Raw genomic sequence first — 25,553 nt, forward strand, 5'->3', positions numbered from 1 at the left:
CAGAACGATCTATTCTCTTTCTCTTTTTCTTTTTCTTTTTTTTTTTTTTCCCTCTTATTTTCCAGACCCCTTTTCCGAACGTGCTTCTTTTCTTAAAGAGAAATTTCAATAGACGCGATGTCTATATACTACTTATCTCGGGAATGCTCAATAAATTTTGCGATAAAATTCTTGGCGAATAATATTGTACTTTATGACGGTTCGTCTTAAAATTGGGTGAAATTAAATTCTGACACAAATTCAATCGAATATATTTACTTTTGAAAATGAGTTAATTAATTTTATATAAAATTTTTGTCGAATTTTATTATGTTTTTTGTAACAATAATAAGAACCAACAAATTTTTTCTTTTACTGTTTTTTTCTTTTTTTTTTGTTTTCACACGAGTTACAAACATCCTTTCAAATCACAAACAATTTATTATTATAGTTTATCATTAGGGAAAGAACAGGGTAAAAGAAATAAAACTGTATTTACTTTAAAAGTACTATATTTATTACTCTTATCGGCTTTTTAAAGTGTTTATAGAGAAATTATATACAAATGTGTACACTCTGTACATTAAAGATCTAAATTGTTAATCATTAACCTGTACACAAACGGGAATTTCAAGTATTGATCGGTACCTCTTCACTGCCCCCTATGCACCTATTTTTCAACATAGTTCTTTTTTTCATAATAGAACTTTGTTGAACTCGCAGCTTCGTGTCTTTTTGATACATTTTTCTTTCTATCTTTTTTTCTTTTTTTTTTTGATTTTTCTTTATTTTCTTTGAAACAGTTAATTGACTAATTTAGTCACACTCTTGATCGCTAGAAGTACATTATGATCACACACATGAGCTTTACATATTACATCATTGATAGAAAGTGTTTCAAAAAAAATAGAAGAAATAAATAAAATAAGATGAAAAAAATAAATGAAGCAAAAAAAAAAGAAATCACTATGGACGAGATTTATCACTATGCGAACGTTTTGATCGATCTCGAGAGTAATCAAAAACTCTTCTTACTTCAATGAGTGAATACTTGTATAAATTTGCATGATTCTATGAACGAATAAAAATTCGTTCGTTTTTCAATAACAAAATTTATCCATTGATCGAACGTACTCGCATTTATACGATCCCACCCCTTAATAATGCTTATCGTTCATTAAAAATGCATTTTCTGATATTACACGAAGCTGACTGTTGAATGGTCAATAGGAAAAATAGGAGATAAATAAGAGATATATACTTAATTATAAATGCAGTATTCTCAATGATCTTTCATCACCGTGTGTGCGCAGACCGACTCGGTAACCGATGGATAATTTTTATTACGTGGAAAAATAATATCCGTCTAATATCGTATAGTCGTTAGGTATAAACGCACGAATCATTCCTTCGATCGTTATTGATCATTGAGAAACGATCGTTTTTTTTTTCTTTCTTTCTTTTTTCTATCTATTTTGTTATTTTGATCGATCCTTATTACATCATTCGTAAAGTACAATAGTTCGTATGCGTTAAACGCATACTATGTATCTATGTACGTAGGTTTCTATGTAGAAACTTTCCATTCAAGAAAGATAAACGCTTCTGAGAGTAGTCCTTACCCTCGATGGAAAGCAATTCGAAGGAAATCGTCTCTCCTTCCTTGCTCGAGGCGATGGAATCTTCTCTCGGAGAGCGAGTTAAGGCCTTTTCAACGTCGAACGTTGATCGAACACGGAGAAGACAGATTTGTCTATACGAATCGTACATTCATGTACAAACATACGTACATATATATATATATATATATATATATATATATATATATATTATATATACATACATATGTAAGTATGTAGCGAATATAATAACATATGTACTTTGATCGTATAAGTTTGTGTGAGCATCTTTTACATCTACAGACATAATAATTGTTTGTCATTTTTATTCTTTCATTATTCATTTTTATTTATTTATTTATTATTATTCATATTAATATTAATATTATTATTATTACTATTATTATTATTATTATTATTATTATTACTAATATTATTATTACTATTATTATTATTCTTATTATTATTATTACTATTATTCTTTTTCTTCTTCTTCTTCTTCTTCTTCTTCTTCTTTTTCTTCTTCTTCTTCTTCTTATTATTATTATTATTATTATTATTATTATTATTATTATTATTATTATTATTATTATTATTATTATATTAATTTTCCCTTCGAACTTTAGGCAATTACGGTGCTCGGCGATTCGTCGAGAAACGAATAATAATTCTCATAACTCTCGATATGTTACGCGACGAAAGAATTCCAAATACGATTTAGGCCGTTCTCTACTATTTTCATTATCCTTGATGAATGCTCGCGATAAAGATGTCCTTACATTTTCTCTAGGAATCGAAGGCAGTGATTCTTACTGATTACATACTTTTTTTATTATTACGACAGTTTAAAATATTGCTGCCGATTAGAACTTGCAGACATGATCTTTATATCGTTTGAATTTTTTACGTAAATGTCGAAGAAGTTTACTCGACGATAGGAATGAAAGAGCGAATATTTATCTTGTTTTTTTTTTTTTTTTTACGTACGGCCTTGTTAGACAATTGTTATTAAAAATGCTTCGAGAGTTTATTATCAGTTTTGGATCGTTTGTTCACTCTTCCTGAAAATCACGACGTGAGAAAATTTTTGATTTTTTACTCGTTTAGGCTCAATGAAAAAAAGAGAGTGTGAAACAGACAAAAAGAGAGAGAGAGAGAGAGAGAGAGAGAGAGAGAGAGAGAGAGAGAGAGAGAGATAAAATAAATAAGGATTAGTTAAAAAGAAGAAAAAAAGAAAATGAAGCAATAATTGATCGGAGGAAGAGTAGAACACGTAAATCTATCGTTAGAAAGGTATAGATACCCCGATCTCCTGATCCATCGTAGTCGCCGTCATATCGATCGATCTAGACACGCAACGAAGTGTCCCAAGCGATGACTTAACGCCGTCGAAGGAACTTTGAGTACCGACGGTCCTCTTCTGAGGTCGCAGTAGCCTTTTAGCGGATCTATTAGGCCAAGTGCGATAGAAGGCGTCCTGTCCGCAACGTTTCAAGGCACTCCAGGTGATCGTCGATCTTCGAGATGGCAAATGAGAATGAGAAGGACAGCCACAATGCTGCCAGGATAAGGAAGGCGTTTTACATTTGAAGACAGGCGTTCCGAAGTTATCAGGTGGTTTTAAGATCGGTAAATCGTCCAATTTCGAGGACAATCGTATTAGAGCGAGTTCATTGAATAGTGATGTTTTATGTTCGATTGGTAAAATGCTAAGAGATGATTTTTTCGAAGTGTTCTTATCGTCAATAAAAGAGTCAGGTGGATCGACTACGATATTTTGATGCACGGATCAGGAGGACGATGTATGTTCTACCGTCGAGTTGGTCGACGTATCATCGTCTAACGAACTTTGAGTAGCCACAGTTACTTTAACTCGCTCGTTATGTGTTTCTTGTTGAATTTGTTGAGTGTCATCTATATTTTTACGGGGATGGCGTCTCCTGTAAGGTTCCCAATCCCCATAGCCCCGGCGTCAGTGCGTTGCTATAACATCTGGGGCTGATTTTGTGCTCTCTATGCTAAATGGTCTCCTTTGATCGATTTCGATAATAGCTTCGGCTTTATACCTGGGGTCACTAGGTTGCTGTTGTTGTTGTTGTTGTTGCTGTTGTTGCTGAGACTTAGACGATGTCGAGTGATGAGTACTTGACGTTGTGTTGCTGGAACCATGAGCAGAAATCTGTGTGGAATTTTGACCAGAGCCGTAGATCGAACTACCATATCTTTCGCCGGAACCTACGGTATTCTGTCTGATGAATTTAGGAGACTGATGATAGTTACCACCTTCTCCGCTAGGTTTTGGACTTTGGAACCTCTGATAGGAAGGATAGTCCGTAACTTCTTGATATTGCCCGGATTGGTGTTGAGGAGGATAACTTAGCTCATGGGTTGACCAACCTGGCGGTGCTGGAATTGGATTGTGCTTTGGACAGATACCCATACTACCATCTCGTCCTCTAGATGCTGGACTGCAACCTGAACACTGAGAGCTACTCTGCTGATGCGAGCTCTGTTGAGAAGACTGTTGAGAGCTCTGATGCGAGAGCGATGGACTTGGGTGTGACTTTTGCGGACTTTGCGGGTGATGGTGATGATGATGATGATGATGACGATGATAATTGGTCCCATTTTGCGAGCCCCGAAATCCGAAAGTCGTGAACGCTGGAGGTACTACGGTGTCCGATAATCGTGGCTCGAATAGACTCTCCCTAGTCTGACACGAATTATCTCGCATTTCTGGCTCGTCATTTGACTCTTGCAGTCTTTCTTGAGTCGCGTTGCTTACGTTATTACTTTGATGTATGTCGTTCATGTCTCGTCCGTTGTAAGTGATTTTGTTGTTATAAGCTACCGTGTATTCTTCTGCTATCACTGTGCTTGGTGGTAAAAGTTCTTTGCTCGGTACCACTTCCAAGCTAGGTGACTCGCTACTCCGATCTCTGATGTCCGTTCTCGAAGTTGAAAGAGGCCTCGGTGTAGATTTACGACCTAGTTCATCCAATCGATTCTCTCTAGACTGTCTTATGTGTTCCTGGATAAAGATAAAAGACAATAGTTAAGTTAGATTCTTATTGATGAGCTTTTAATATCGTTCTCGTGTCTATTGTTTTGATAGATTTAATAATATTTAAAAAGAAAACATTTTTGATTCTCTTCAATATTTCTTTTTTATTCATTACTTTTTTAAATAGACGTATATCTATTTAATCGTATTTAAACTTATTTAAATATACTTAGAATCTATGTTTATCTATTCTTATTTTTTAATACGATGGTGCAATGTAGCTTATAGAACGTATACTATTCTTGTTAGTTTGTTGTCTTTTCATTTCCATATCGATCTTTATATATTCACTCGCGTTATATAATATTAGTACTAGTTAATCGATAACTGAAGAATAAATTACTAAACGAGCATATATCTATCTTCGTGAAGTTTCCTTTTCAGAAAATTAATTTTGCATGTTGTTAGAATATTTATATCACATAATATTATCGATTGTTATTTTTCGGTTGGTTTCATTTTTTAAACATTTTAAAATTCCATCGAGTGCTTTTTAATAAACGTTGTTACCTATATATATATCTTTTTTCTCTTTTTTTTCCTCAAATGTTAGGCACGTCTCTGCTCGTGGATACGTGAGTCGATCGAGGCGAGAATCGAACGAAATGCTGCTACGTGTATTGCGTAATTGAAATCCCGAAGATACGATGTTGAACGCGACGCGGTATGACTAACAATTTATGAGTTAAAGTCGATAAAAGGCCGATAATTTTTATGGAAAGTTCGTTTAGTTGACATTTTTTTCTTTCATTTTTTTTTCTAATAGAAATCAATTTCTACTAACCTGAATGATTCGATGATCACGAATAAGCTTCCGCACGCAATTGAAGAAGAACGCGAAGCTCATGCCAAAAACGATGAGGGAGAAAACAACAAGAATAATGACGATGTGCTGAGAATCGATGATACTCGATTTCTTTTGCTGTAAGTGAAAGAAAAAAAAAAAGAAAAAACAAACGATTATACGATTTTCTATCAACGAACCATTAAAATTTATACGAACAATTTAAAATTTATCTTAAGATATAATTAATTATTAGAGAAATTATACATTTTTATATAATTCCGAGCGAGTATCGTTTCCGAAAGTAGGTAATTGATTTTACCAGCGCTATCTTAATTACAAGGACGTTCTAATTACAAGAGTATCTAATCAAGTTACGAAAGGGAGACTTCCTTAAAGTCTAAAAAGGGGATTGGCTGGAACAACGATGGGCGTTAATAAGAAGATGAGACGTGTAAGGTGGCACTAATTATCATTCGTTTCACTCCACTTCTCATCTTTTTGCCCTTTCTTGTTTCTCTCTTTCTCTCTCTCTCTCTCTCTCTCTCTCTCTCTCTCTCTCTCTCTTTATCTATCTATCTATCTATATATATATATCTATCTATATATCTACCTATCTATATATGTATCTATTTACCTATCTATCTATCTTTAATTTCAACAATCTATCCATCTCTCTCTCTCTCTCTCTCTCTCTCTCTCTCTCTATTTTCTCTTTTTTTCTCTTTCTGTTATCTCTTGGTATCAGTTTTCCCGAAAATCCTTCCTTGAGACGACGAATAATCACGATTATGCAAAACAAACATTTCACTCAACGAATTTCACTTGGAACACTCCAATTTCACGAATTTCCAAAAGCCATTTCCAAGACGTGGTGAAACATTCGCGAAGGAACACGTTGTTGTCAAAACGCTACACGTCTGGTACAATCTTGAAAGGAGAAACGATCAATTTGATCTTTAGATTCGTCAAACCTAAAAGATTAAACGTCTGGAAATATTTCGAAGTAAGAAGAATACGTTCGTTGATTTTTCGTTCTTATATCTTATCATGAAATTTAATTTTTTTGTTTAAATAACCGCGAACATATTGTCTTACGAGATCACTATATTGCAATAAACAATATATTATACGATTTATTATAATACACTACATATTAAACAATATATTATAAAATAGAATATATTATATCTACAAGTTTTAATAAAAATGGAACTTTTCTATTTAGTTTGAAATTTTGCACGAATAATGATATTCGTTTCTAATTGTATCTGTGTAGATATTAGCAACAAATATAGCAATAAATTAATGGAATTGAAAGTAAAATAATTCTACGTACGATTTATTTATTATAGAGAAAAAGTTCTGTTTAGAATGTTAAATTGAATGCAATGGACGATTTTCGAAATAATGTTTTTCTTATTATAAATGTTGAAACAGAAAAGATCAATACAACGATTAAACCGATTTTATCGAAATTTTATGAAAAAATTTCATCGAACGTGCAAATATTTTGTTTTATATTTTATTAAATTATTTGATTGACAATAAATAACGATAGGTAAAAAAAAAAACTATAGATTCTTTAATCTTCATCTCTTTTTTTTCCATAACATAACAATATAATTTTTAAATGATTGCAATGAATTATCTTTTCTGTTTTCAATCATTAAATTATGTTTATACGCTTATTTAGTTACATGATCATAGTAGAAAATATACAAATAGTAATTAAAAATTTCACAATAATAACAAATATATAAATAGTAATTAAAAATTTTATTATATTTATTTACAAATATAAAAATATACGTGACAACGATTCCTACGTTTTAAAAAATTAAACTGCCGAAATGATAAAGGATGATTGAACAAGAAAAAGTGAAAAAAAAAAAATAAATAAAAGAAAAGCATAAAAGAATAAAATATTCACTATTCTTGTCCTTTGCATTTATATTTTTTATATAATAATAGTTATCTTAAGATCGTTGCTTGGAAGAAAAAAATCTTTTCTCTCTCTCAATCGTAAAATTCATCTCGTTTCTCATTGTTGCGAAGGAAGAAAAGAATGACACCATTAAAGTGTAGAGGAATAGTTGTGTGAAATATTTACTTGCTGTCATGAACGATCTAACATGACACGTGGCGTAGGAACACCGAAAATGGCTTTTGGAGCACTTTTATCAAAGAGAGGAAAAGAAAACAGCAATGACATGACGAGCATAGACGCGACTCATATTACGTGCTCTTATCCAACCTGTCGGTCGGATAATATCTTTGATCATTCTACTTCAAGGCTATATGACGCATTACTTTATACATACTCACACATACACACACGCACGCATATATATACATATACAACTGCAAACTTCAATCTAATCTCAATTGACTATCAGATCAACTCGTATTCATTTCTTATCGTGGATCAGTAATTCCTTTTGTTCCTTTTTCTTTACTTGTTTTTTCTTTTATCTCGTTTTATCTTTTTTCTATTCTTTTTTCTTTTTTCTTTTTTCTTTTTTGTTTCTTCATTCGTAGCAGTCGAGAAGAGAAGGAAACTCGTAGTAAAAAAGGAAATTATTGCTACTTCGTATACAAAAGAAAGCTTTCCGCCGCAAGGAAGTAATTACAGACAGAAGACGGAAGAACAACGAAAAAGGACTAAAAATGAGAAAGGAAATTCGAAGGAAGCATATGTTAGTAGTAGTATTTTCTTAGATACTAAAATGTTTTCTCGTCGCGTAAATGTCCTTTGAAAAGAAATTCTGTTGACGAAATAAATAACGAAAAGAACGAAAAACAAAAAAAAAACAAATGAATATAAGAAAATATACAATACATTCGTTTTAATATTACGAATAAGATTATTAAATTTGCACGTGATAAAATTGAGATAGAAAATATAAATTAAAATTTATTTATTTTTTCTTCTTCTTCTTCTTCTTTCACTTTTTTTCAATTTGGAGAATTATGTCCTGTCATTTCTGATTTTCAAGCCTCTTGTTGAAGTTGTCCAATTTTCATGCCAACGATTGGACGGTTTGCCCAATGGCTTCGTAGCTTTTGGCTTTTGTGTTTTCAACCATTTCGCTAGTCGTTTTGAGCCTATGACTGTCGATTCGATCTCTTTAGAATTTATTCCAATGTCGTGAATAGAATATTTTGCGCTTGATTATAAAAAAGAAAAAAAAAACAAAGTATTCTTTTAACAAAAAAAGATAAAATATTCTTCATTGCTATCAGCCGATTCATAGCTTTAAGCGATAATACGTAAACACGCACGAGACACGAACCTTGATCGTTCCAATGAAATGAAATGAAATGAAATGAAATGAAATGAAATGAAATGAAATTGAAATGAAATGAAATTATTAATGGGGGTGCAAATTTTATCACATATTAATTGAATTACCAGCTGTCTTGAGTCACCTTCAATATCACGTAGGTATTGAATCCCTCTTCCTCTCCTTCAACACCCTCTTGCAATACCTCTCCTCCTACCCCTTAACACCCATTTCGTAGAGTAACACGTTCAGGGAATTAGCGTGAAATTCGTTCGCGAAATTGCATCGCGGTTATAAGTCGAAGAATTAAATCAATTCCCCATCGTATTAATTACGATGGAATTGGAAAGTTAAATCTCTTTACTTTTAATACGATTATTCATCTAACTATACAAAGTGTCTTCTATTTTTCGTAATTTCAATTAGAAAAGAGAAAAGAATGGGAAAGAACAAGGATAAACGCAAATAAAAAAACAAAAAAAAAAAAAAAAGAAAGAAAAACGAATCATATTATTTACGAGGATCACATGTGTTCAGGTAATTACTCGTTCTCGCACATGTATACGCCACAATAGCTTATCTCTTTTCAAATACTGAATTAAAGGAGAGAAAAGAAAGAAATTAAAAAAAAAAAAAGAAGAAAATGAAATGTAAAATACGAACTATTTACGATGATCACGTATTTACACACGTCATTAATTTCATACTCCGCAAGAGAATTATTTAGAAAACAGTATTTATTATACTCTCATAATTTTCTTCTCTTGTTTTTAATTTTTGCTTCACTTTTATTTTTATTTATTTATTTTTTTTTTTTGTAATAATTATTATCGCACATTTACCATGCCAAAATTTACGAAGCGATTCTGAATAATCCAAAAATAGCCTCTTTCAATATACGTAGGTATATATACATGCTTTCCATTATGATTTTTGTGGACCATCTTCCAATAGCACTCTGTTCTTCTTTCCTTCTCTCTCTCTCTCTCTCTTTCCCAATTCATAGTGCTATTTTCTATTATGTCCGAAATAAAATTGAATGGCACAATGGTGTGTGTCCCAGTTTACAGATCGCGATTTCCTCATGCTTCAGCACGTATTTCTCCATACGAAAAATTTCATCCTCACGCTTCCACGTGAAACTGATGACCATTATTGTATCGTACAATCTTTTCTTAGTTTACTGTCGTCAAGAGATGTATTCATGAACATGGACAAATCAAAAGAAGAGACACAGAGAGAAAGATGGGTAGATAGATAAATAGATAGGTAGGTAGAGAGAGAGAGAGAAAGAGAGAGGGAGATAGAAGGATATGGAGCAAATAAATATTTTTTTCTTTCCTACAGTCCAATAAATAGTACACATTTCGTGGACGATAAATCACAATTACTTTGTGATTAATCGAAGAAAATGTTAAAAGATAATGCGAAAAAGGGAAAAAGGGAGAAAAAATGGAAAGAGAGAGAGAGAGAGAGAGAGAGAGAGAGAGAGAGAGAGAAAGAGAAAGAGTGCAAATTGTCGCCATTTGCATGCTTGCCAAGTTCTCGCGAATTTTGCGGTTTCTACTCGTTCGCTAATCGTTTCGTGGAATTTTGTAATTTTTTCCATTTTTCGTTTTGTAGGAACACGTGCGTAGACGATCGATGGACAAATTTTCGTCGGCCCTGCGTGCGCAATAACCGAGTATTCGCTCGATACTCTTTTTTCTTGGAAAAATTCGTTTTATAACACTCCGGAAGGCTCGGTCTCTATAGAAAAATTCTCTTTGTAAAGGTAAAAAATTTCTGACACAGCTTGGTTGGTGGCTACCGAACGTTCGTTTTATAATAGGATTAATGCAGATCATTTTCCACCGTTGTATTATTATAACTTTCACAGTTATGATCGCTCGATGAAATCTCCTGTCTGTCTCATTTTGTGAAATCCATGAAAAAGGATAAAGTAGAGAACGATTCCCGTATAAGCTAATCTTTTGATTTAACGAACTTATTCGCAGACACTCGATTATCGCACATCTTCAAGCTTGTCTCTCTTTGAGATTTCATCTCTCGAATGAATAAACGGATAAACGGATGTGGGATTATTAAAGAACGATTAAGGATTTAGTTGTTATTTATCCAGAATAATAAAAAAAAAAAAAATAAAAAAAAAATAAAAAAAAAAGGAAAAGAATAATAATTTTCAAATCTTCCCGCTCTTCATGAGAATGATAATTTTCGTTTGTACATCGAACATAATATTTCATTTATATATTCTACCGAATTAATGTGGTTTTTTTCGATGATACAGAAAAATTAATACGAAATCAAAGAATTTATTATATATTGATGATTTAAATTAGCTTCTCAGTTACTGAATTCTCGTAAAATTTCTATAAAAAATAGTAACGAGTTTAAATTATTAAGCGATAAGTAGGGGAGAGAATGATATATACATATATATATATGTTTACAAAGTCGTAAAAATATTTGTAGAACATATCTTTGCTCAACACCTATTTCAAGAGAAAAGGAGAAGAAGAGAGAAAGAGAAAGGTAGAAAGCTATGGTCATTCGTCGACGATAGATTAATATCCCGTCGGTGCCATTGGATCCTTTCTACCAGGATCTGTTCCTGGTACTTTGCCAAAAGCGCATAGTATTGTGCGTTCCGGAAGCGGAAACACCCACCTATCTAACCGACGGTACACGTTCAAATTTTCCAAAAGCTTCCTGGAAAGGAGAACGAGTAGAGAAGGGTAGAAGAGATTGAACATAGTAGGAGGAACCACGGTTACGTTTTAAAGATAAAGATAGAGACGGAGAAAGATAGATAGATAGATAGATAGATAGATAGAAAAGAGATAAACTAGCTGGAAGCAAAACTTCCCTCGTATAAATTAATTAGATTTGGAGAAGGACAAAATAAGTAGAAATGAAACAAAAGACGATTAAGTCTAATAATGCATCATTCTCATGGGACTTCATATCTAAGACGTAATTATGGTATTTGGTATTTGGTATTTTTGAACTTTCTCAGGGCAATTATTTCTAATATCTATTTTTAAAAGACGAGATTATTAAAAAGACATTTCACAGTTTTTTTTTTTTTTTTCTTTTAAAATTCGACGGAACAGTTTACACGTAAAGAAAGAATTATCGTAGAGAAATTTGAGAATGTTGATTCGATCATTTGTAGTAGTAAATGGCGATTAATTCGAATGGAAAATTTATATATTGAACTTTATCTTTGGGTCTTATTCAATAGAAAGCCTGTTGAAAATTGAGTTTGAAGATCGATATCTATAGGTCGACGGTACTTGTACTTACTTAAACTATAAAGAGGATCCTTTAGAGAAATTTCGATGATGCTTTATAATTAACGCGTACGATTACCTCAGAAGTTCGTATAATAGCTAGGTAGGTAGATACCTATATCAAAGATAAAACCGCTTACGATAGTCAACTTTGCTGCTTTTCACGAACACAGAGCGAAAAGCCTAGGAATTACGAGGTTTAGACTTACACACGTAATTTTTCTTTTACGATCGTGTCGTAGCGAAATCGAGGATTTATTTTCGTTTTTTTTTCCTTTCTTTCCTTTTTATCTTTTTTCTTCCTTCTTTTTTTTTACCGTTGTTTTTCCCTGAAGCGGATTAACTTTTCTTTCTAGAAAACGAGGAGAGAGAGAGAGAGGGGGGGGGAGAGAGAGGGAGGGAGAGAGAGAAAGTAAGAGAAAGAGAGAAAAAGCTTGAAAATAATGCAATTCTACAGAAAGAGGGAGAAGATGGGATGCGACGATTTTCAAAGTCGAGAATTGGAAAGCACCCTACTAGTGCGATCATAGAAAGTCGGTTATTGGATTTTCTTCTCGGATAGAGAAAGTCACCACTCACGTCGCATGTCGAGTCGTCTTCGTCCCACCGGAAGCGGCAGTTGATCCTTCCGTTGCACTGTAATATAGAGGCGATGCAGGTCGCGTCCTCGCAGTCGTACTCTCCGGTTCTGCATGCTGTGAAATTTAAAGGACTCCTTTGAAACACGTACAACATTTCGAATGATTGTGTATGAGATAAAAATAGATAGAGATAGAGAGAAAGAAAAGGTAAAAGAGAAAGAGGGAGAGAGAGAGAGAGAGAGAAAGACAGAAAATACATGTCTCAGTCGTAAATAAAAAATGAGAAATTTCGATTCACGAGAGTGAGAACTTTAAGTATATTTTCTTCCTTTTTTTTTCTTTCTTCCTTTTTTAATAAAATTTTTTTTTTTATTAATTGTTTCCTCTGTGACTAAAAAAAAAAAACATTTGTTGAATTGATTTATTCGTTATTAATTTATTTCCGGAGGTATAAATCAACACCTTTAAACGTTTAATATTCTATGCCCTTGCGTGAGATATCAGGATCGGTATCAAAGTTTGATCGTCGAAATTCAAGGATTTCTCTTCGATATCTAACGAGAATTCTGCACACGTAATTGCGAATTTGCTTGGCTTACCTCATTTATGATTCACGACGGATTTACGAAGGATAATTCTCTGAATTCGTTGGCCTTTATCGAATGATTATCGTCGTTTAAGTAACATATCTATATAATTATAGTGTAAATGTAGCTATTATATAATACATGTATCGATTTTAAATCTTTCATACAAATGATAATAATACTGGATTGAAATTCATTTGTATCTATATTATGACATGTATATTTTTTAATGTTTTTATGTTTTTTTTCTTTTCTTTTTTTTTCATACAAATTATTACTTTAAGCAACTAGTAAATATGCATATTTAGTGTATATATGTATATCCAAGCAAAATTCAGTTAATTTGGTTAAAATTTATCCAATTGGCAAGGTTTTGATAATAAGTAAATACAAAATATATATTCAGCATATTATGCTGTTCTATTTTCTGAAAAAGAAAACAAAAAAAACATATGTTACGAACAACAAACTGTTGTACATATTATTGTGTAAAATTTATTCTTTCTTTATAATAAAATATCAATCATTGATTATCAATAAAAAAAAAGAAAAAAAGAAAAATACGAATGATATTTTTAGAACAAAATGTGATCAATAAAACTGAATTTTCGTCTTTGTCTTTATCTTTTCGTTAACGTTCACGGTTGACATTTGAACGATTTTTGAACAATTGTGGTACAGGATTATTTTCACAATTTTCTTAATACAAAAAGGAAACAGTATCTACGTTAATTTCACGACTTTCATTAGAGTCGAGCATGTGTGTTTTCATCTGCGAGAACAAAAACGTATATGTCCGAACGAGTCACGCGAGCGTTGAATTTAATTAATTTTAACGTTGGGAGAGTCAACGTTGCTTATACGTTGCTTAATATAGGAAAACGACAAAAGAAGAAAGAATGAACGAAACTTTAAAAAAAGAATTAATAAACATAAGAACCGATTTCCTTATTGTCGTTAAAAAATCAGCCGTAACCTTTTTTGTTGGCTGATGTTTCTTTCTTTCTCTCTCTTTCTCTTTTTTCTCATTCACTCATATTTCATTCATTCTTTAAATTTTAGCAACATTGTGACGTAAATTATCAGAGAGAGATTTCAACTCCGCATTATCATGTTTCGTTACTAATAAATTAAATTTAATTAACGCTCTACATAGTAACGTCAAGCATTTATTATCATTAGTTCGATTATGTACGATATCCCTTTATTATCAAATTCCTGTTAAATTGATGTGAGATGTATTAAACTTTGTTATAAGTTAATAAAGATTAGCTCATTAACCGTATAAATTTCAACATATTAAGCAGATCATAAAAACATAACTCGGATAGATATATATCTAGTAGGAATTTAATAAACATTGTAGCATCAACTTTCTCTCTTTATATTTATTACTATTTTGCAAATAATTTCTATAGTTAAATAATTTAGTTAGTGACGATCGTATTGCTCATTGTTATTGTTTCATCAAGGGATAATGAAAAAGAAAAAAAAAAAGAAAAAATGAATGTTGTCCATTTCATTTATACAATTGTAACGGAGAGTTGCCATCAATTATATCAAATATTAAGATATTTTACTTTATATTCCTTATTTGCTATAAATTTTTTCGTAGTGTTTAAAAACTTACAGAACATGCGCTTAATTGTATTTTCTCTTTTTTTTCATGCTAGAGTAATCAAATCTTATATTATCTTATATATTTTTTATGTTATTTTATAGCATCAGATAAATTATAATTACCGTAATATATGAATAGTCATAATATTGAATCATCGTTGTTATGTATAAATGATAATAGACTTTAATGACAATATGCCATAATTGATATAATATAAGCGAAATGTATTTGAAATAAACACGTTTAATTGAAGACATTTTGTATTTTAAAAATAAGTAAAACATTTGAAAACTTTGCTTTATGTATATAAATGCATCGGAAAAAAAAAACAAATATACAGAAATAGAATAGCTTATGAATCTAGTTCATTGTAGGTAAAATTCAATGGAATTCAAAATATTAATCGATAATTTCTATACTCTTTTAAACTCACTTGATTCGCCGGCTTCTTTGTCCCTGATAGCAGTCATTACACCTTCAAAGGTGCTGTTTAAAGCTTTAGGCTCGGCGTAATAACGGACATATGCTAAGTTCGATTTCACTATGACCGTATCGGCGATGCTACCGCAAAAATTTTTCAATCGTGAACGGAGATCTGTTTTCTCTTCGAAAACGTCGAGGAAATTGGCTTCGCACTCGTTTGGCCTCTGCAACTTGAAATGGTTCGAGTCCGGGAATGCCAGTTGTATCTGTAACGAAATAGAATTTCGTTACTTTTAGAAGAAAAGAAAAACCAATGGTTACAACGATATTTAGAATAATAGATAAAATATAGAAACATTTTTTATATTTTTCCATTTAAATACAAATATTAATTCGAGAGACTTTTTCAAATAATTAAGTATATTACTCGTCTTGTTAGATATGGGTTTCTACCTTTTTAAAAATTTATTTTTATAATTAATGGATCTCTACCAATGAAGGAAACGCAAGAAAACGAAATGAAAAGGAAAAAGAAAAAAGAAACATAGAACAGGTAGTTAAGAAAATAGTTTTAAAAGAAGAAAGAAGAAATTGGGTTCTGAATTATCAACGTGACATTTTAATGAACCTTATATTTTTTATCTTGTAAATAAGTAAGAAAATTAAGAAATACCTTACCTTCCATCCTTCCTTAACTTTTATCACCCACATACAGTCCAAAGCTATGCCCTCCTTCTCGGCTAATTTTTTCTTGTCCTCTACATCATTATGGCTGATAATAGCTTCGTCACCGGTCACGTTAACTAAGCATGGTTCTATCTCTGGTGGGACTCCGGCTGTGGATCATACCTATTACAGTTCTACACTTTCCCTAGGCTCGATTTCAAACAATTTAAAATTTGTTTTTTTCTTTTCGTAAAAGAAAGAAAATATCGAGGTATTTCCTTAATAAAAATATTACAAGTTATTTTCAAATAGACGAATAGAAAATCATATTTTCTTCCTCTTCGTTTTATATATTCGAATTATTAACTTCCACTAATGGAAAGGTTCTATCGGAAGTTACAAGAAAAGAGAAGTTTGTTCCGTTTTGTCCGTTATAAATGTATGTGCATTTATTCGAATAATGGAAGTATATTCTTGAAAAGATCCAAGCGATCGAAAATATCTCGCATGTTATCTATCCTTTTTACTCGATTTTTATGATAAAAAGGAATGATAAGTAATGTTCGATAAAAGTATATCTTATATATATGCATACATGTATGTATATATGTATGTATGTATGTACGTAACAATGCGTCAGATTTGACGAGTACCTATGAAGAGTATCTAAGGCGTATCTCCATTCCTATATACTCACGAATTTTTTTTTCCAAATTATGAGAAAAGTTTCGAACTCGATTCGAATTAGACATCGTTCGATCCATCTTTTGAACTTTTTCTTACGTCTCTTTTCGTCGATATTTCTTATTTTTCTTGCTTATTAGTCAAAAACGATCTATACGATAATATCGAAGATGAATTATTATTTTTATTTTTTGCATCCTTTCACGAGAAATTTATTTTTATAAAATTAAAAAATTCATTATAGCACGATTAAAGAAATTACGATCTTTTTTTTTTAAATCAATGAAACCTATTTAATAAATTAAGGAAACAATTTTTTATTTAGTTAAATCGATGATTATACGTAAAATATTATAAATTAATCGCTTATATATTAAAATCACACGATAGAAACTTTTGTATAACAACTAGTTTGAAGGTATTCGGCCTAAGGGGATGGAATACGTTTTGGAAGTTCAAACAATCGTGCGTTCCACTGTCCGTCTTTAGTGATAACGCGTTCTACCTGATAATTCTCGACAAAGGCCAGAATGGTATATCAGAATGGCGATAGTAGTAACACGCTTGTATTCCACGTATTCATAGTCCCATTCTCGGTTCCTTCCGATGAGTATGAATTAATTCTGACTGTAGGTACGAACAGCACTCTCTATCCCTCCCTCTCTCTCTTCTCTCTCTCTCTCTCTCTCTTTCTCTCTCCCTTTCCCTCTTCTCTCTCTCTATTTCTCTTAGCTGCTATGGTTCGGCGCGGCTCGCTCGACCATCCATTCCCGAAGTGTCTCCTAATTTTCGGGGTCTACGAGCCACGCGAGGAAGCTACTGAATGTATTCACTACTATGCCATTCTCCGTTCGCATTAATCGTTTATAATCGTTACGATCGAAACACTCTAGCTGTGGGAAGATCACGATTGTCCTTAGCCATTGAATAGATACGTCGGCGATCTTATGAAATGCATTAATCGATCATCCATTAAACCAAAGATATTCTTTTAACAGTCAAACGAAACAAATTTATTTTCTTTATTTTCTTAATTATATTCTAACCAGATTCTTTGTCTCCTGTAGAATGTAAAAATTCGAATATAAAGATGAATATCATGCACGATGTTCCGTAATATCGATAATAGAGAATCGATATAGAAGAATAGGAACGAGAGCAGATTGTATTAGCATTGAGATTCATGTAGATACTTACATACATAAATATATACATTTACGTAAGATAAGGTATATTTTTGATATCGATGGTATGGTGATTTTAAATGATAGTCATAAAAGAAATTGTGGATGTTACGATAAAATTTGGAAGGTTCGGAAGACGAGGTTGAAAGGGAAGTCGACTCCACTAGAATAGACTTACGATAAGTTGGTCTGGGTATCATACTCCAGACGGCCTTGAATCCTTTGCCTTCGATATTCTCGTCGCTGTGGAAATGTAGCCAGAGGTATCTCGTCTTCGAAGTGATCTCAGGCGGGAAATTCGAGCCGCAGAACTTTCCTAGGAGGTTCGAATATCCGTGCTTGCCGTCACGGACCTCGAGAGAATCGAAACGACACTCGGGACTGTCCTCAAGCTTGAATTCGTCCCGAAAGTCCAGCTTCAGCAACATACCCTCATCAGCTGTGTGAAAATAATGGAAACGTTTATTGAATAGAGGAGATATGTGTCTAACTTTTTACTTGTTTCGATATAGAGTAAAACTTATCGAGAACAATTTTTAAGCTTCACAAAAATAAAAAAATATTGACAAAAGTTGATTTTACGTCGTTGATTATCTTAATTGAACGACGTTATAATTTATAATTAATAGTCATATAAAGTATCCTTTTTAATTATCTAATAAATAAAGCGTGAAAATATTGTAAATATTTTTTTGGAATAAAAATTTTAACGAAATATTTTCTACGATCAAGTAGGTTGATCCTTCGATTCTCTCGAAAGATTTTCTTCGAAAATCGTGAAAAATGAACATCGTTAAAGCTCGAGAGACTAACGCTAGGTAGGTTTGCTTTATTTAGAGTAACGAACGTGGCCGACAATAAAACTAAGCTTTCTCTCATTACTTACACTCCCTTTTTTCTATTTTTTATTTGCTTTTTCTTTTCTTTTTCTTTTTTTTTGTGCTGAAAATAAAAAGTAAAGTTTCAGTAGGAACAGAGAAGAATCAAACCGATATTCGACCTCGCCCTCGAGGAATACGAATGTGTTTTACCGGCACACGACTTACTCGACAAATATTCTAATGTCGTTAGCCTCGGAGCAGTTCGGTTTGGATTCTAGCCAAATTGTTCGTCGGACACGTCACGTCGTTCTTTGCCTTGCTTTTTCGTCGCTCTTTTTGCTGTACATATTTGAGAGAGAGAGAGAGAGAGAGAGAGAGAGAGAGAGAGAGAGAGAGAGAGAGAGAGAGGATCTATACATTTTCTATTACATTTTTTCTTCAAGATCCACTTTAACGATCATTAAATGATTCTTCCTAAATAAAATCGTCAATTACCTTTTTCTTTATCTCTTTTTCTCTGTTCACTCAGAGGCATATTTTATTTCGCCATATTGCTTGATCCAAAGGAAAATCTTTTCCTGGACTTTTTTTTTTTAACTGAAATTAAGCTCGCTAAATTGAAATATTAGATCTTGGATTAGAGAGGATGTACGGTTACATTCAATAATACTCGAATAGGCATGAAATTTATTGGTTGGAAAAAGAAATACACGTATGTCGTTAGAAAGAACGACAGGATTCACGATTTACTGCCTCTTCTTTTTTCGCAATATCTGTTTGTGTGTACACACGAGGAACATACATACGTATGTATTTTATGTATGTTGACATAAAATATATATCTTACGTACGATATTGTACGAAGCCACCGAGATAAAAAACTTTCTACTACCAAGTTATTAAACTCGACAATATCTCTCGTTTATCGACGCCCTCTAAAAGAAAAGACAAAAAGAGAGATATTAAAAGGGAAGGATGAACCCGATTATTATTTCGAGTTTTTCTTATGTATCATCGACTTATATTCTTACATCTATCTTGTTATCTTGGATACATTTAACGCCAATCTTTACTTACTACACTCTTCTTTTTTACTTTCAACGGATCGAGCTTTTGGAGAAGGAAATCTTTTTCGATAAGAGCGCGAACGATCGACCGACCATTCTTTGGTCGGCAGACGTGTGCGCCAGAGCGAACATTAATTTCTACAAAGTCAGCGCACATAAAAAGAAGGATAGAATTTTCTGTGAGTAAGTCGAACGAATACATATGTATGTGTGACTCTAATGTATATGTATAGATCGAAATAAAATCTTTATAAATCAAGTATATTTTCATATAAAATGGAATAACAAATCTCTTTACAAATTGAATCGAGAATTTAATTCTTTCTTCGTCGAAATGTATACTTTGTTATGTATTTTACTAATACGATCTATGCGTATGCATTAACACAATTACGTGTCAATAAAATTTATTTATATGAAAAGAAAACTGAAATCTCTCTTTCTCTCTCTCTCTCTCTCTCTCCCTGTCTTTCTCTCTTTTTCTTTCTCTAGAAATTCATTCGAAGATTTTATTTCTTTTTCGTAAAATATATATTTTTGCATACATTAAATTAATTTACATTACATACATTACATACATTAAATTTTTACATACATTACATACATTAAATTAATTTTTTATATTCTACGATTAAATATAACCTTTACGCATTGACTTAACGTGAACGAGTAAAACTCATACAAGCAAAGGTATCTATAAATGTTTAATCCGAAATACGATTTCTTTTTTCGTCGATAAAAAACACGCGTATTTTATATAAACTTTTCTAACTAATGATCAAGTTTTTCTGTTAAAAAAAAAAAAAAAAAAAGAGAAAGAGAAAAAGATAAGAAAGATATGAAAAAGGTCCTTTATCAAGACTGACCGATCAACGAAGTTTGACCCAGTTCGTAAAACCGCATCATTCATCTTACAATAGAATCAACGAAAAACTGAATCCTCCTCGACAGATTTAAGAAGAAGCTTGTCGTCCCAAGGAATTTCAAACCCTATGGAACATTCGTGAACATTTATATCTTTCCTTCTCCAGTAACATACTCTACGGGTGGAAAGGAGAAAGGATACGTAGAGTTTAGTGCTAGAGATGCGATCTAGTAATGAGGTCGTTCAAATGCAAACGTTACTTTGCCTTCCTTGCACGCGCCAAGCTTATCCAAGAATTATTCGTGGACGAACCGATCGTTAGGATTCACTTTATCTTCTCCTCGTTTGGAGACCAAACGATGAGTAAGGTATAAATGTATACTATATACTTATAATATACATATACTGAAACATGTTATGTCTCTCTTTCTCTCTTTCTATCTATCTATCTATCTATCTATCTATCTATCTATCTATCTATTTATCTATCTGTCTATCTATCTATATCTATATATTTCAATTACATTTGTATGTATTACGAGACAAAATAATTCTCGAATAATATCAGCCGATCAATCTATTTTCCTTTGGAAATAATAGGAAACATAAATGTGTGTATGTATGTGTGCGTGTATGTGTATATCTGTAGAATGTAGATCGTATGGGAATATCACGTTCGATCGTTCCTTTATCAAGGTGTTTATGAAGTCGTAAGCTGGTTCACGTACATGTTCCTCGTTAATCCGGAATAAGAATCGATGGTTTCGGTGTTAATGAAAGTAGCGGATAATGCAAACGAGCATGGGCTTAGGAAGCTCGTAAAGTATCGATTCCAGTTACTTTAATTTCTTTTCTTTTTATCGATTTCTTTCTTATTTAATAGATGTTTTTAAATAGGATCATTTTTCATTTAACGCGGAAGAAAACATACTTAATTGATCAGATAATTGCACGCATTAATTAATGACTTTAATTAGATAATTGATATAATCTGCATAATTTACAGTTATATGATTTTTAATAAATTTTTCTTTAGAATTCTGTTAGTCTTTTTTTTTCTCGAGATAATCGCGTTATCGTAATCGTATAGATAATATATTTTATTTTCAAAGTCACGAAGAAGGTTATTCATTTGAACGTAATTTTAGAACAATCATGACGTATCATAAGAGAAAAAAATATATAACTAAAAAGTTATGTAATGTTCCGTTCATCGAATACGAAAGCGTTGTGAGATGTTATGTATGAGAAGATATTTATGAGAAAGTATGAATGAAATTTTGGCAAGGATCAACGAAAAACCCACGCGAAAATCGCGTCTCGTTTAACGTCTTTCGTACGTAAGATGTGGGCGGAATGTACACAGGAATCATCAATGCTTGCGAGAAAAATTGTTGAACATAGTTTGAAAGGAATTTGCTGTCTACTCTTTTAAAACGTTTTTCCATTTCGGTAGACGGAAATATTTTTATGAATAATAAAATAGTTATATTTAAGATTATCATCTATATATAATATATGTAATATTATATATACATGTAAAGGAAGAAAGGAAGATAGTACAAATTGTATGGATTAAATGAAAACAAAATCTCTAAGATTTTTTTTTTGCATTTATAATCGATATCTGAATATGCATAAAAATTTTTATTGTTCTTTCGTACAGCTAAAATATTTTGTCGAATTCTTTTCTTCTTTTTTATTTTGTTTGTTTTTTTCTTTTTTTTTTTTTTTTTTAATGGAATTCATTCATCTATAATACCTGTAAAACTTCTAATTATTATTGGAGCTCAATGGAACATACGGTATTAACATAAAAGATATTGAGTTTGTCAATAACTTTTATGTAACAATAAATTTAGTTTTCCAAATAAAATAACATTTTCGAATCACTGAAAGAAGCTTCACCTTTGTGAATAAGCATGTAAATTTAGAAAAGAATTTATGATGTGTTTGCATACGTATGCAAGTATAGTTTTGAATAAGTAGGAATGTGTTTGTTGTAAATGAGAGAGAGAGAGAGAGAGAAAAGAGACGAGAGAGAGAGAGAGAGACGAGAAAGAAACGTTTTCTAACATATTTATTGAAAGTTTCAATGTGATCGCTAGGGAATGCAAAATCAAGAATTTCACGATAAATTATATGTACGTATATTCAAAGCAATTTAACCATAGACGTTTGTGTCGATTCGCGATTCACATATTTTAAAAATGAAACGAATGGAGAAGAAGAAAAAGAAAATAAAATAAAAGAAAGAAAGGGAAAAAAGAATATGAATTTTCACATGAATGAAAATAGATATTAGTATTCGCGGATGGATACAATAGAATCTTTGAAAAGGAATCGTGACGATATTCCATTCCCGGAGAAAATTTCAATTCCATTGAATTAAAACATCAAGATGGCTGAATAGTACTTTTCTCCCTTATCACCGAGAAGAACTAGGATATCGATTAGATGTCAAGGATGCCGATAGACGTGAGATTAACGAACAGCTTTTCTAGCACGTCGAAGGATCTCAATCATCTCAATGTTACAAGGTCATCGAAGAGAATTCTACTTTCTTGAGGATTCTCGAGTATGAAGAAAGATGTTCGAAGAAAGTTAGGAAAAATTTTTTAACATTTCATTCCTTTCTTTTCTCTCTCTCTCTTTCTCTCTTTCTTTTTTCTTTCTTTCCCTTCTCTATCCAAGTAATAAAGGTTTTACTTTAAGAAATGTGAAAGAATATGTAAATACTAGAACACGGAGGTGTTCGTTTTCGAAACTTTTCCTTTCTCTCGCATTATTACGTGACTCGACCAGGACGTGGAGAACTTTCGAGAGAAAATTTTCAATGGCTTCTCGGCTTGCTTGGTGAACACAAGTGCGAAAATATACATTCGCACCTTTGCGAAAGTTCTCTGGTGCAAAATGCCAAGCTTAGAGAGCCTACTTTTGGAAATCTACTCGCGAACTGCTGTTGTAAAGCTTTTCTTACATTACTCTCTTTCTGTCTCTCTCTTTCTGTCTCTCTCTCTCTCTCTCTCTCTCTCTCTCTTTCAGTCTCTCTATTTCTCTCTCTTTCTCTCTCGTTCAGTTTCTCTATTTCTCTCTCTTTCTCTCTCCCTCTCTCTATCACTTTGAAACAAAGTTCCATCTTTCGTATGTAAAGTACGGAAGAGAAGCGTATTACGTATTACGCATACAATAAACAAGGGAGAAACTATTATACTACTAAATCGTTCTCCGGAGTGTACTCGAACTTAAGAAGTTTCTACCTTAATCCAGAGATCGTTGTTTGTTTCGCGAACCTCGAGGAAATAATATTCAAAGATAAACAATTTGAAAATTTTAACGAACGCAACCCGTTAACATATCTATCGTTCGTTTATCGATCTAAAATCATTTCACGTTATTTAGAAATAAAGTATCGATCTCTTTTTCTTTTTACCTCTTTTTTTCCCAATCTTTCTTCTACGTCAACTTCCCTATCAAGAAGCTCTTTTTAGAGATTTGTTCAGTAACAGGGAGTCGTTTAACGTTGGAAGCATTTCACTGTTGAAAAGCACATTCGAATTTTCCTCCTCGACGTTATAGTATGCGGTCGGCATGGATAAGGGTGTGTGTCTTGCATGTGCCATGTCCTCACGCTTTCCGGAAGTTGAACGGGCTAACCGCTCTGTTCCAGGAACTCTCATGAAACGGGTTGCATCAACCTTTCTCTCTATCTCTCTCTCTCTCTCTCTCTCTCTTGCTTTTTCTCTCTTTTTCTCTCGCTTCTCGTCTGTTCTAGATGTTTATTACCGTTATTCGCCGAGTAGTCGGCCAAATATTCGTAGATTTTTCCGAGGACGCACTCTCGGAAGTAATATAAGAGAGAGAGAGAGAGAGAGAGAGAGAGAGAGAGAGAGAGAAAGAGAGAAAGACGGTGATAGAAGAAAAATAGTAGAAAATATATTTAAAGTTTATGGTTCGGAAGTAACACCGTGAACTAATCTTGTATTACACCGAAAGTGCAACGCTCGAATTTCGTGCTTGAATTTTGGAATTATATTTTATTTTCCGTTGAATTTGAATATCCAAAACTAATGTTCGTAAATGTGTATATTCATGTATAGATACATAACTATATTTCGAATTCCAAATTTGTGGAAAGCGTATATATGTATATTATGTGCATAAATGGAATCGATAAGGATGAGATCTTTACAATACTTATACATTTCGAACGGAATACTCGAAAGTACGTCGTCGAGAAAATACGTTGGGTTACGTCTGGAAAAGACATTTATCGTTAATACTGGTTCGACCTCGACTCTTGTGCTTTTTCTGGCGCCATTCTCGATGCTTAAAAGCGAAAAACTCTGCCTCCGTCGGATACATATTTTACAAAGCAGAACCTAACTATGGATTAATTTTTTTATTTCGACAGCTTGATAGTGCATGTGAAAAATAATACTTTTACTATATAGTGATTTCATTAATGATTTAACTATTAATTATTAACTATTAATTAATTAAATATTGTTATCAATATTCTTCATAATTTCAATTTTACTTGTTTCTTTAAAATAATGTGCGACCTTGGGTAGAAATATTTCGAGAAAATTCTTGATCGATGAGGTGATACATATACTTATGTATACGTAGGTATATGTATATATACATATATGATATACCTATCTATATACTCTTGTCTCTGGCACGCTAATGCATAAATATCCGCACGAAAATTCGTCGTGAAATCGTTAGCAAGTCTGTCACGCCTTTCCAGGAAATTTGCAATTTCCGTTCTTCGACGAAAGAGAGCGTTATGGAGGATTCCGTGAATCGATTATCGATGAATCTGCAGGATGTTAGAAGGTGGGCGTTAATATTTTATGTCAGAGAAAGAAACTCGAGAAAAGAAATTTCATCATTGATCTACGTTCTTCGGGAAAATTAAGATTATTTTGAAATTATGTTTATTCTACAATTACATATATAAATATATATATATATATATATATTTATATATATAATATAATACATATTTATATATGC

The 25,553-nt window shown here is 32.3% G+C and overlaps 1 protein-coding gene across 2 annotated transcripts in view; it reads right to left on the reverse strand.

Annotated features, from left to right (window-relative positions):
• Positions 1-2,213: 2,213 nt before the first annotated feature.
• The window catches only part of Neto (Neuropilin and tolloid-like), a 112,077-nt gene continuing 88,737 nt past the window's right edge, over positions 2,214-25,553 (reverse strand). Inside the window, exons 5-10 of one of the 2 annotated variants that reach the window (XM_085656819.1) lie at positions 17,954-18,214; positions 15,920-16,077; positions 15,252-15,507; positions 12,609-12,724; positions 5,447-5,584; positions 2,214-4,629 (exon numbers count right to left, since the gene is read on the reverse strand). In XM_085656819.1, coding sequence (XP_085512945.1) covers positions 3,571-4,629; positions 5,447-5,584; positions 12,609-12,724; positions 15,252-15,507; positions 15,920-16,077; positions 17,954-18,214 — 1,988 coding nt within the window. In that variant the 3' untranslated portion in view covers positions 2,214-3,570. The remainder of the gene's footprint in view (positions 4,630-5,446; positions 5,585-12,608; positions 12,725-15,251; positions 15,508-15,919; positions 16,078-17,953; positions 18,215-25,553) is intronic. The other variant, XM_085656820.1, reaches the window with a different exon arrangement.

This window comes from Vespa mandarinia, chromosome 4 (assembly GCF_050613455.1).
Source record: "Vespa mandarinia isolate Hongniang chromosome 4, ASM5061345v1, whole genome shotgun sequence".
Classification (NCBI taxonomy): domain Eukaryota; kingdom Metazoa; phylum Arthropoda; class Insecta; order Hymenoptera; family Vespidae; genus Vespa; species Vespa mandarinia.